The 13,181-nt window shown below is 43.9% G+C and overlaps 1 protein-coding gene across 2 annotated transcripts in view; it reads right to left on the bottom strand.

The window, feature by feature from the left end:
• The window catches only part of gpr158a (G protein-coupled receptor 158a), a 108,898-nt gene that overhangs the window by 41,061 nt on the left and 54,656 nt on the right, over window positions 1-13,181 (bottom strand). For both annotated transcript variants that reach the window (XM_079601955.1, XM_079601956.1), the window contains exons 4-5: window positions 11,193-11,422; window positions 2,485-2,553 (exon numbers count right to left, since the gene is read on the bottom strand). In XM_079601955.1, the coding sequence (XP_079458081.1) occupies window positions 2,485-2,553; window positions 11,193-11,422 (299 nt within the window). The remainder of the gene's footprint in view (window positions 1-2,484; window positions 2,554-11,192; window positions 11,423-13,181) is intronic.

Below are 13,181 nucleotides of genomic sequence, written 5' to 3'. Positions count from 1 at the left end.
AGTCAACTCGACATCCGCCCCGTGGCCGAGTACCATCGGTGACTTACAAAAGAAAATATTGGTTAGCAATTAAATGTTACATCACAACCATGAGAACATTTAGATTCGTGTCGAATGAGAAGGGTACATGAGCCGATAAAATCAAGCCATTTGTCAGCATAATATTCTGTTTTGCGATCTGGTTGCACTGGAGATGAAATCTCTTCTTTCTTTCCCCAAATCTTCACTCACGTCTCACCTATTTTCACAGGGGATTATAATAATTTCTTCCTTTTGTAAACTTTTTATTACTACGTTTGCATCCTTCGGACGATGGAGACGGAGCCGAAGGTGGTGGAGGTCTGAGCACAGATGGCGAGCAGATGGAACTATTTTTTGATATGGAACTTTTATTTTTGAATTACTAAACCTAAGTGACCAGATAATAGATACGAATTAGACTCAGATTCACATTTGGAAGTAGCCCAAATCAAGAAAATCTGACCCTATGCCTTAATTGACCACAACAAATTCCAATCTAAAGCCAGATGTCTGTGAGAAGAAAGTTTCGTTTTTTTTACAAAATTTCCTTGTGAGCAAATCTCACAAAAATGGTCAATAATGTCCAAGTCATATTTCACACCAAAATTAAAGGATCAAAATACGAAATTATATATTGCATGAAGAAAATGAAGAATATGTGAAATAATAAACATAATTTTCTCACGCCACTCATAAACTGGTACTATTCCAAATTGTTAAAAACAGATTAAGACATTTGTTTCCTATCGGACAAATGCACGGAAATGAGGGCCTCGATATACTCAAGTTCTTTTTTTCAGCACTTTCGATTGTTTAAAAGCAAGCAGATTTACAGTATTAGAAAAAAGTGTCAGTGTCTATTCAATTAGATTAGAATTACAACCTCAGTTTCTACTATGAAGTGACTCTCCATTGTATTCATGTATTTCACTTGAGGATGTCTGACCTCGATGGACCGGACAGAAGAAATGAACCAGAGAAGATTTCCTCCTCAAAGAAGGGGGAGTCTCAGAGCCACACTTACCTATTACATCATCGCCACGGACCAATGGTAGTTCAATGGTGCTTACCAGCCAGAGGGAAATTTTATGGAAGGAGCTTTGCCAAGCTGTTTCGAACTCCCGAAACGAACACAAATGAACTTCGTTTTGGCCTGATTTTGTTCAAAATGAAGTCACACCAGTTTAAGGGATATCAAGGTAGAGGATGGATACCCGACCAGAGCCCGACAGGACCCGCCGGGCCGGGTTCGGACAGATATTTAGAAATTATGTCCGGGTTCGGGTCGGGCTCGGACACATCAGCGCGATAAGGCATTGAACATTTTCAATTTAAAACAGCTTATTATGTAGGTAGCCAATGTGCCTGATGCTTTCACTTGATGCAAACGTTCGTTTTTGTGATTAAAATACATGTAAAATATTACCATAACATCTGTCTTCCTGTGTGCGGAAATTTGTTTATGTAGCCGTGACAACGAAACACGTGCATGCGCGCCTGTGTTAAGTGCGCTTGTTGCTCCGTGCGTGCTGATGCGCTCATCCTGTTGACATTTCCGAATGCCTTCCTACAGTTGCTTAATAAAAGCGGGCTTTCCACACAAACAAACGTACATGTGTCATTAGTATGATAAAAAAAAGGGGATTTTAACTGTCGGTCTCGGGTTGGGTTCGGTCACTGCTCTGTCGGATGCACATTCTAGGGGCATTATGTCACATAAAGAGTGATTAAATGGCTAAAATGGTCCTCATTCCAGAATTATCTCAAAGATTATAACTTTCCAGGACCTTGCATGTGCTAAGCCTCTAAATCAGTTCACTTTAATTGCATTTACCCTTCCATGTTAAGACATGCCCACAGCTTCCTGTGGATGCCACTAAACTGCAATTACTGTGAGCCAAACGGCTCAGCTGAATATAGCACATGACACAATCTGTCTAAATCAATACTTTATCGATACATCGACAGCAGATTGTCCATCAGTGAAATATCTCGGCTAGGATATCTATTTTATCCTAAATTGCTTCAGTGCATTCTGCACCATGTGAAAATATATAGTGTTGTAATATCATACATTTAATTTTTTTTTTTTACTTTTGCTGTATTTTAGAAAGTTCTCGGACCAAAACAAGCTAAGCTCTAACAAAAATCTGTGGCTTCAGTGTGTGCAATATTGATGTGCTTCCTGCGGATTGATGTATGAAATCCCTTTTTCATATTCCTAAAAACATCATACATAAATCACCAGATTTAACAGCATTCAGAAGTCCATCGAGCTTAACTCGAATTGAACCCGCTACATTTCTTTGATGCTTAAATTAGTGCCATTAAAAAGGCATTCTCCTCCTAATGGCTACATTACATTGCAGTGCAAGTCTAAGAATATTAGTCACCAAAGTACCATTCATTTTAACGCTCCTAAAGTAACACATAGTAAAAATGACTGCGGTCAGTAAAGCTTACCGGAAAGTACAGGAGGAGTGCTCCAAACATGATGGCCTCTAGCAGGATGAGTCCTGACGCTCTGATACTCTGAAACACATCAAAAAGAACATCACATTGGAAAACTTATCTCCTTAAACTATTCTTTTGCTAGAAATGGGTCAGTGGAAACCTTCCATTTGTGACTACTGCATAACTCATCCCTTTGCGCACAAATGCATTCTCCTTGGACTATTCTAAAGTGTTCACAGGGGTTGATTCATCTTTGTTCTCTTCAGACTAATGCCTTGCCCTGGAATAAACCTTCTCTGTTTCACAATGACATTCACAACTTGATTCATTTTGAGTTTCAAAGCAGTGCACTTTTTTTTTTTCACTTTCCAAAGAATATCAGAGAGGTGTTTGCTATGAAGAAGTGTTTTCTATAATGCTTTTAGTTGCCAAGCTAGTGCACAGTGTTCTGGGTGGTTGCTCAAAAGATTCCACCTCCAAGTGTAATTGATATTCTGGTAAATAAAACAAAATAAATTGTTACTCATGATAAAGTAGTATCATATTTCAATGGAAACATATTTTTACCATTAGTTACAGTATGTGAGGCAAAATAAGTTGATAAACTGAAATTCATGGCATTTCAACACTACTTCTACTCAGATATTTGAAGGCTTGCTATCCGCCTTTTAAGTCTGACGTTGTGCGATACCGTATCCGAGTTTAAACGCTCCATCAGATCCCAAAAGCAAACAACTCATGTGCTCATAAACGCACGTCCTGATTTTGCAGAGTTAGACGCGCATTCATAGGTCAACATATTTTGTTGATCCTGGAACAACGTTCCACAATTTAATGCTAACCATATTCCTACCCCTAAACCTACCCATAATTTATCCCTAAAATCAGTGGGAAATGATAGGTGAATGACACTGATGTAGAAGCACCTAACCTGGGTTGTAAGCCTAAAGTTGACATAAACTTTAAACTTGTTTCTCAAATCTGATTGGTTGATTGGAATATTGTTCCAGAATCAACAAAGATGTTGATCCAGGAACATGTTGTACTTGTACTTGATGAAATCAGGTTCTGCCTCATAAACAGGGGTTGAAATAGTATTCTCACTTGAAACAGAGTGGAGGCTCCCAGAAACAGTATACGATATGTCACAACGTAACAAGCGGATTGGATCATTGAAGGTAAATATTATTATGCGACTACGCATTACTTTACGGGTGTAACGAAACAGACACTCCAAACAGGAAAGTAGAAATGAGTAACCAGTTTATTGATACACAATGAGAAGTTGCAATGGGCACCGTAGTGGATTGTAAACAATGAAGGGCGTGGAACCGTGGATACTGACTGTCCTTGATGATGGTGGAAGAAGCCGTGGTGAAGGAAGCACACACCAGTGTTGGAGAGAGATAAACTCAGACAACGATGGTTAAGATGAAGAGGGTGACGAACTTGGAGACACAGAAGACTTCAAACTAGACGATGGAGATACTCCGTAGAGAGTTGCTTGGAAGGTAGGCGAAGAAGCTTTGAGAGTCCTACTCATTTACGAGACCAGACAAAGTACCAGGGTGAAGTGTGTGCTTATAAGTGTTTGTGGTGATGGCGTACAGGTGCTGGTAATTAATATTCAGGTGATAGTGATCTCAGTGATTGGGTGGTGGTGGAGCCTGGCTGATCCCTGACAGTACCCCCCCCTCCACGGCCTGCTCCTGAGGGCCGTGGACCCCGACGTCGTGGTGGTCGGCCTCTTCCTCGGGGTGCTGGACGATCTGGGTGAGAATCATGGAAAGCAGTAAGGAGAGTAGGGTCTAGGATGTCATCTCTAGGTGTCCAGGAACGTTCCTCTGGTCCATAACCCTCCCAGTCCACCAGATACTCCAAGCGACCACCACGGCGCCGGGAATCCAAGATCTCCCGGATCGTATAGATGGTTCCATCTTCCTGAATCAGTGGGAGAGGGGGTTCATCTGTCGGGCAAGGCTCTGTGGAGGGAACAGATACAGGTGAGTGATAAGGTTTAAGGAGTGAGACATGAAATGTAGAGTGGATTCTGTAGTGCGAGGGTAACTGGAGTTGGTAGGTGACGGGGTTGATTTGTCGGATGATAGTGAAGGGACCAACGTATCTGGGACTCAGCTTCTTGCAGGGCAGGCGCAGCTTGATGTCTCGTGTGGATAGCCAGACCTTCTGTCCTGGCTGAAAGGTAGGTGGCTCTGCCCTCCGAATGTCTGCTTGGTTCCTTTGTCTGCGCACTGCCCTCTGAAGATGATGGTGTGCGTCGTCCCAGACCCTCTCACTCTCTCGGAACCAATAGTCAACGGAGGGGACGTCGGAAGGTTCCCCGGACCATGGGAACAGTGGAGGCTGGTAACCGAGCACACACTGGAAGGGAGTGAGTCCAGTGGCAGACTGACGAAGGGAGTTTTGTGCGTACTCGGCCCAGCCTAGGAATTGGTTCCACGAATTCTGGTGGCCGTGGCAGAAGGTTCGTAGGAAGCGCCCAACCTCCTGAATCTTTCTTTCCGTTTGCCCGTTCGACTGTGGGTGGTATCCAGATGAAAGACTAACGGTCACACCTAGGAGTTTGAAGAAAGCCTTCCAAACTTGTGAGATGAACTGGGGGCCTCGATCGGATACTATATCTTCAGGGATTCCATAGTGCCGGAATACCTGATTGAAGAGGAGCTCTGCAGTAGTCATTGCTGTGGGTAAGCCCTTTAGGGGGATCAGACGGCAGGACTTTGAGAATCTGTCAACTATTACGAATATGCAGGTGTTACCATCGGATGGAGGGAGGTCTGTGGCAAAATCTACTCCCAGGTGTGACCAGGGTCGTTGAGGAACGGGTAATGGAAGAAGCTTGCCGGATGGAAGGTGGCGTGGGCTCTTGGAGATGGCGCAGTCATGACATCCTTGTACGTACCTTCTCACATCCCTAGCCATGTTAGGCCACCAGAAGCGGTCTTGCAGCAGTGAGAGAGTGCGGTTGGCCCCTGGATGGTCAGTGCCCACAGAAGTATGTGCCGAGTGAGTGAGATTGATACGTTGAGACCTGGGAACATAGGTGCGACCGGGAGGACACCCCGGCGGAGATGGTTCAGAGACACTGGAGGAGATTTGTTGATCGAGAGACCACTGGATGGGGCATACGAAGATCCTTTGAGATAAGATGGGCTCAGGTTCCTCAGTCTTCTCTTCAATGGTATGGATACGGGATAGAGCATCAGCTTTACAATTCTTTGTACCAGGACGATATGAGATTGTGAAATGGAAACGGGTGAGAAATAAAGCCCATCTTGCCTGTCTGGGGTTGAGCCGTTTGGCTTCTCGGAGGTATTGGAGGTTTTTGTGGTCGGTGAGTACCGAGAAGCTTTCCTTAGCTCCCTCCAACCAGTGTCTCCACTCCTCTAAAGCAAGCTTAATTGCCAGTAGTTCTCGGTTACCGATGTCGTAATTCATCTCCGCCGGGGATAATTTCTTGGAGAAGAAGGCGCATGGATGGAGACGAGGTGGAGTCCCCTGCTGCTGAGATAATACCGCTCCTACTCCGGTGGTCGAGGCGTCTACTTCAACTATGAACTGTTTATTCGGATCAGGGTGGACTAGAAGCGGCGCATTGGTAAAAGAATTCTTGAGGCTCTGGAAAGCTTGAGTGGCTGCTGGTGTCCAGGACAGAGATTTGGGCTTGTCTTTGAGAAGATTGGTTAACGGGGAGGTGATGGAACTGTAGTTGTGAATGAAACGGCGGTAGAAATTTGAAAATCCCAGGAAACGCTGAAGTTCTTTAATGGTTGAAGGAATTGGCCAGTTTCGAACAGCTTCCACCTTCCCCTCGTCCATTTGGATGCCGTGTTCGCTAATGTTGTAGCCGAGAAATTGGGTGGTAGACTGGTGGAAGGAGCATTTCTCGGCTTTAAGAAAGAGCTGGTGTTCCCGGAGACGTTGGAGGACCTCCGCAACATGGTGGCGATGTTCTGCCAGGCTCCGGGAATATATCAGAATGTCATCTATATAGACGATCACAGTACGATGGAGGAGTTCCCGGAGCACCTCGTGCATAAAGTCCTGGAATACGGAGGGGGCATTTACCAGGCCATATGGCATGACCAAGTATTCATAGTGGCCAGTTGGGGTTACAAAGGCCGTCTTCCACTCGTCCCCCTCACGTATCCGAACGAGATTATACGCGCTGCGGAGGTCCAACTTAGTGAACACGGTTGCACCACGAAGTTGTTCAAGGGCTGCTGGGACGAGAGGAAGTGGGTATCTGAACTTAACGGTTATCTTGTTGAGGGCCCGGTAATCGATGCAGGGCCGCAAACCTCCGTCCTTTTTGGCCACAAAGAAAAAACTCGAAGCAGCAGGGGAGGTGGAAGGGCGGATGTAGCCTTGCTGGAGGGCCTCTTCTACGTACTCCTCCATGGCCTTCTGCTCTGGAAGTGATAGTGGGTAGATCTTACCGTGGGGCACTGGCTCATCCGGAAGGAGATTGATAGCACAATCCCATGGTCGGTGTGGTGGCAAGGATGACGCTCGTTTGGGACAGAAGACATCACTGAAGGGGGCGTAACAGGTCGGAATGTCAATGGACTGCTGTTCCAGAGGGCTCTCGATGGAAGTGGAGTTCATAGGAATGTGAATCACCGGTTGAGGAAGATGTGGGAAGCAACCCGGAAAACAGCTATCGCCCCACTTCAAGATTTCTCCTGTTACCCAGGAGATGATGGGATTGTGTTGCATGAACCATGGGCGCCCTAGGATAATCCCAGCTGTGGAATTCTCCAGAACCAGTAGAGTGATGGATTCAGAGTGAAGCAGTCCAAGTTGCAGGTGGATGGGTCCCACAGAGAAACGGACGTTCTTCTTATTGAGAGGCTTGCCAATTATCGAGTGTACCTGGTAGTGGTTTTCAGTGGGCCTTTTCTGTAGGTTGAGCTGGCGGCAGAGGGAGTCTGAAATGAAGTTTCCTGCTGACCCTGAGTCAAGGAGGGCGTGTACTGGAAAGGAGATGTGAGAAGTGATAAGGATGACTTCAGTGGTGAGTGGTTTAATATTGACCAGGGAGGAATGAATAACACTCACCAGGGGTCGTGGTGGACGAATAGGACATGCTGAGACAATGTGTCCACCGGCGCCGCAGTATAGGCATAGACCCTGAGTCATCCTCCTCTGTCGCTCCACAAATGTTAGGCGGGTGTTATCCACTTGCATGGGGACTGGTTCTGGAGTGCTGGTATTCTCTGGTTGGCGGGGTAGAAAATGTGACGTCTGGCCATGCAGATCCTCCATGCAGGGCTGCATACGGCGATCGGTACGAACTGCGAGCTGCATAAACCGCTCAATACCCAGGGAATCATCGTATGCAGCGAGATGCAGTCGTAGACGAGGATTAAGTCCCTGCCGATAGGTGGTGAGGAGCGAGCACTCATTCCATCCACTGGCGGCCGCTAGAGTCCGGAATTTGATATTGTAATCAGACACGGACTCCTTCCCTTGGCGAATATGATATAACTGTTCACTGGCAGTTGAATCACCATCTGGAAATCCAAAAACTTCACGGAAGTAAGTGGTGAAGTTACTCACAGACTGCGTGGCGTCGGCATCTTGATTCCAGAGGATGCGAGCCCAATTGAGAGCCCGTCCCGTCAGCAGGGAAATAATAAATGCTACTTTAGATCTCTCTGTGGGGAAACGGGGCGACTGCATCTCGATGGCCAACGAACACTGAAGAAGAAATCCATCGCAGTCCTCCGCCAGACCTGAGTAGGGCGCCGGGTTGGCCACTGGACTGGAGACCACTGGTGGTGAAGGAGGGGCGATGACGGGTGGTGCGGAAGTCGACATGGTAAGCGTGCGTTTGAATGCATCCACAAGATCCTGAAATGGATCGGGTGAACTCACTTCGGCGGTTTTGGTCTGGTCTTCTGTAACGAAACAGACACTCCAAACAGGAAAGTAGAAATGAGTAACCAGTTTATTGATACACAATGAGAAGTTGCAATGGGCACCGTAGTGGATTGTAAACAATGAAGGGCGTGGAACCGTGGATACTGACTGTCCTTGATGATGGTGGAAGAAGCCGTGGTGAAGGAAGCACACACCAGTGTTGGAGAGAGATAAACTCAGACAACGATGGTTAAGATGAAGAGGGTGACGAACTTGGAGACACAGAAGACTTCAAACTAGACGATGGAGATACTCCGTAGAGAGTTGCTTGGAAGGTAGGCGAAGAAGCTTTGAGAGTCCTACTCATTTACGAGACCAGACAAAGTACCAGGGTGAAGTGTGTGCTTATAAGTGTTTGTGGTGATGGCGTACAGGTGCTGGTAATTAATATTCAGGTGATAGTGATCTCAGTGATTGGGTGGTGGTGGAGCCTGGCTGATCCCTGACAACGGGGAGCTTACGACCTACTAACATTCTACCCTAAGAACAAATGGTGCAACCCGATAAAGTACAGAGTTAGTTTCAAACTAGCTAGAAGGTAATAAATATTGAGGAATTTATATTATCCAGCAAAGCTAAAAAATAAATTACAAAAAAATTATCTGACAGTGCGGCATGTATATTTAGTTTGGCCGGCTGGCTCAAGTATGTCTCCTTTAAAGCAGAGAAAATGAGAATTCCATTAAGAGGCAACAGGTGAGCTGTCAACTCCTTTCTGAAATCAAACGGCCAATAGAAAGCACTTGACAGCGCGAGCTGAAACAGAACAAAATTTCTAATCCTAACTCTGTCGCTTTCATTTAGACTTCTCCAGCATTTATGGATCGCTTTCAGGCAGCGCCCAGACGGAGCATGCTTCCAGAGTAAATTAAAATGCTGGCACTATCAAAACTGAGTGCCCTACATATCGACAGCCTAAACGGCGCCTCACTGCAGGGATTAATGAACCTTCCTCGCAGTCAGTGTGAATCCAGTCCACTATTACTCAGACCACAGACTGCACGTCTGCTCAAGCTGAGACATGACGGTGTACACTTCTAAAATACTCTGCGCATACGCCAATGGTGTGTTAAGTGTAATAAGTAGCCGTCTGCATTATAATCTGTGCACTAATCTACAGACTCCTCCTGAGAGAGAAAAAAATTATAATTTTAATGAATCTAATTAACAGAGAGACAATCCAGTGACTGGGCTTGCAATTAACTGACAGAATCAAGGAGAAGGTCAGTGTTAAAGTACAGGTTGGACTGAACCATGTTGGCATATGCCATAAGTGACAGAAATCCTTAAAGGGCCAGTTCACCAAAAAATTAGAATTGCCATTCATTATTTACTCATGTCGTTCCAAACCCGTAATACTTTCATTCATATTCAAAACAAATGAACATATTTTTCATGAAACCTGAGCGATTTCTGTTCCACCCATTGAAAGTCCACCAAAGCTTTTGAAAGTTCATAAAGACTTTGTAAAAGTAATCCATATGAATTGAGTGGTCTTCTGAAGAGACACAGTCCCTGTATACAGTATGATGAACATATTCACATATAAACATTGATCATCACACAAATATGGTAAACCAAAGCTAAACTGTGCTTGCTTGACATGCGAGAACGAATTAGGTTTATTCTTGTGTGTCAAGCAAGTATGTTTAAACATCCGTTTACCATATTCGATGAGCTCTATGTACTATATGTGTGAAATGAAAGCAGTAAAAATATCTGCATCTGTGTTTCAAAGATGAATGAAAGACTTATGGGTTTGGAACGACATGAGGGTGAGTAAATGATGACAGAATTTCCAGGTTTGTCAATTATCCAGTAATCACACATATTCTAAATCATAAAATTAGCTGGTTCAATTCGCTCAGCGCCCTCTTTCTTCTCACTCAGCAAACTAAAATCAACTTACTATAAATCAACATTTCATGTCTATTTATTTATTTATTCTGGGAAGCAGCCATGTAGGATAATGCAGTCAGCCTCAGCTTTGTGTTGGGTTCTGATCACCCTGTTGAGGTTTCTTTTGTGATAATGATTGTCTGACTATACATTATCCCTTACATAATGCCATGGAAAGAACCTTGACACTGTAGAGAAATAAGATCCCTAAGTGTAGTCGGGCTGGACTGATCTCTCCCTCTCTCCTTCTCTAAGGTAGTTTGCAACAAATAACACCTCTTTCTCCTTCCTCTGTAATTCCTTTGTAAATGTAGTCTCTCTCTTTCCCTTCTAATGGTGTAATCCATTCATTTAGTCATCCGGAAACTCCATTCTCTCTGTCCTTTATCAACATTATTTGTGTCTCAACCTGTCTATGCACTAAATATCTCTTTAATTAACTCTAATGCAGGCTTAAAATATACCATTTCTTATCCCCTAGACATGCTGTCTTGAATTTTTAAGTAAAATCAAACTGCAAAGTGAGAACCTGCAGTGATTGCGCTTTTGTTGTCACACTGAATTTAATTACTGATAGATAATTTTTTACATTCTGAAAACTCAGATGGAAGCAAAGATGTAGTTGCGACATGATGATGAAAGCGGTGCACAATGTAGATTTTTTTTGTAATAATGTATCTCAAAACTGTCTACTTTCTAATTTAACAGGGAATAAAATATGACCTAACAGGCGAAATACTGTACGCTCAGAGTACGAGTGACTAATTGTAATGTAACTCAGCATGGAAACACCCCGGTGTCAATAAGAACAGGATGTGCTTCATGGAAACAGTTGCCATCTTAATGAGCTCCCTCCGGCAGCACATGCTTACCTTGTTCCTGCGGAAATGGTAGAGCAGCACCATACTGATGAAATCCACCAGCATGCACAAGCCCTGGAAGGAAAGCACCGCCATACGCAGGGCGCCGTCACCCCGGGCCACGCAGGGAGTGTTGTCCTTGCAGAAATCACAGCCTTCCTGGCAGGGCAGACAGTGGCTGGTACTTTCTGGAACATCCCTGTGATGTGGTAAACTCTCCGTGCCCTTCACAACAGCTTTCCCTAAAAAAAAAAAAAGGGAATGATGTTACCTGATGTTTTTTTCTACCCAAATCCTTGGCCTTTTTGGGTTGACATTTTTTGGGTTATTTTTGTTCAGTGTTTGGGTAGTTTTTGTGTTACCCAGATCCTGGGTCAGACGTAACAACCCAATGTTTGGGTAGTTTTTGTGTAACCCAGAGCCTGGGTCAAACGTAACATCACAGTGTTTGGGTAGTTTTTGTGTTACCCAGATCCTGGGTCAGACGTAACAACCCAATGTTTGGGTAGTTTTTGTGTAACCCAGAGCCTGGGTCAGACGTAACATCCCAGTGTTTGGGTAGTTTTTGTGTTACCCAGATCCTGGGTCAGACGTAACAACCCAAAGTTTGGGTAGTTTTTGTGTAACCCAGAGCCTGGGTCAGACGTAACATCACAGTGTTTGGGTAGTTTTTGTGTTACCCAGATCCTGGGTCAGACGTAACAACCCAATGTTTGGGTAGTTTTTGTGTAACCCAGAGCCTCGGTCAGACGTAACATCCCAGTGTTTGGGTAGTTTTTGTGTTACCCAGATCCTGTGTCAGACGTAACAACCTAATTTTTGGGTAGTTTTTGTGTAACCCAGAGCCTGGGTCAGACGAAACAACCCAGTGTTTGGGTAGTTTTTGTGTTACCCAGATCCTGGGTCAGATATAACAACCCAGGGGTTGATTTATTGATCGCAGGCTTTTTGCGACCTCTTCAGGAGAGAGCAGTGCAGCTCCGTCAAATTAGTGCGTCTCTTCAGTAAAATACAGGTTTGTGTAAAAAAAATTTGTATAAATTTGTTATTGTTCTGTGTATCGTTTAATTTTATGTAAAGCAACATAGGGCGCGATGTGAGTCACCTAAATAAGTGTCGTGTCTGTCTTTTCACGTGATGCCTTGAACTTTTTATAATTTTGTTCAAAAAAAGATACAAAATATAAATGCTTCGAAAGGTAAAATATGTTCTCAGAATTGTACACTGATTGTTTATGGACAGGTTATGGAGTCAGAGCATATTTCGGCTACGAGTTAAACACAGGGCGACGGTCTGAAGTTAGAAGTTCCCCCGCTGAACATGATACAAGTTCTGGGACGAGATCCAGCGCCGTTACGGTGGAAACGGGACAGAGACTGGTCGATTACACTTGAATTGCTTATTTTGTTAGCAAAATGAACAATGTATGCATTGTCAAGCAAACTTAAATGTATGTAATATGTATTCAAAACGATATAAAATATGCTATACTGTAAAATATGATTAAAAAAATTAAGGAATTATCATGCAAACCAGTGGTTGAGTTTTTTTTTTTTTAGAGGATTTAAGTCAATCCGTAAATATTAATTGATGTATGAAGTAAAAGAAAAAGAAAAAAAGTACCATTATGCTGGGTTAAATAAACAACCCAATTTGCTGGGTAAAATTAACCCAACATGTGTTCTGTCAAATATTACCATCCTTTGGGTTGAAAAAACCCCAAATTGGAATGTTTTTAACCCACTTTTTTAGTGTTCAAACAACTCAGTTATTTTAGTGTTCACACAACTGCAGTTATTTTCAATCTCTGTATTTTATCACTTGCATGCATTTGCATATGATCACACCAATAAAAAAGCATGAACAATCGTGAAAAGTAGCAGCACAGACATGACATTTAAAGCGATCCAGCCCACCATATCCTCCAGTCATTGGTGGTCTCATCAGTAGGCAATTCACACTGTTTCATGCGCTAGCCAGGGTGGATGGGTGTGTACACAC

The sequence above is a fragment of the Phoxinus phoxinus genome, assembly GCF_949152265.1.
Source record: "Phoxinus phoxinus genome assembly, chromosome: 24".
Taxonomy (NCBI): domain Eukaryota; kingdom Metazoa; phylum Chordata; class Actinopteri; order Cypriniformes; family Leuciscidae; genus Phoxinus; species Phoxinus phoxinus.
Note: the sequence above shows the minus strand (reverse complement) of the source record. Positions and strands in the feature narration are given on the sequence as shown.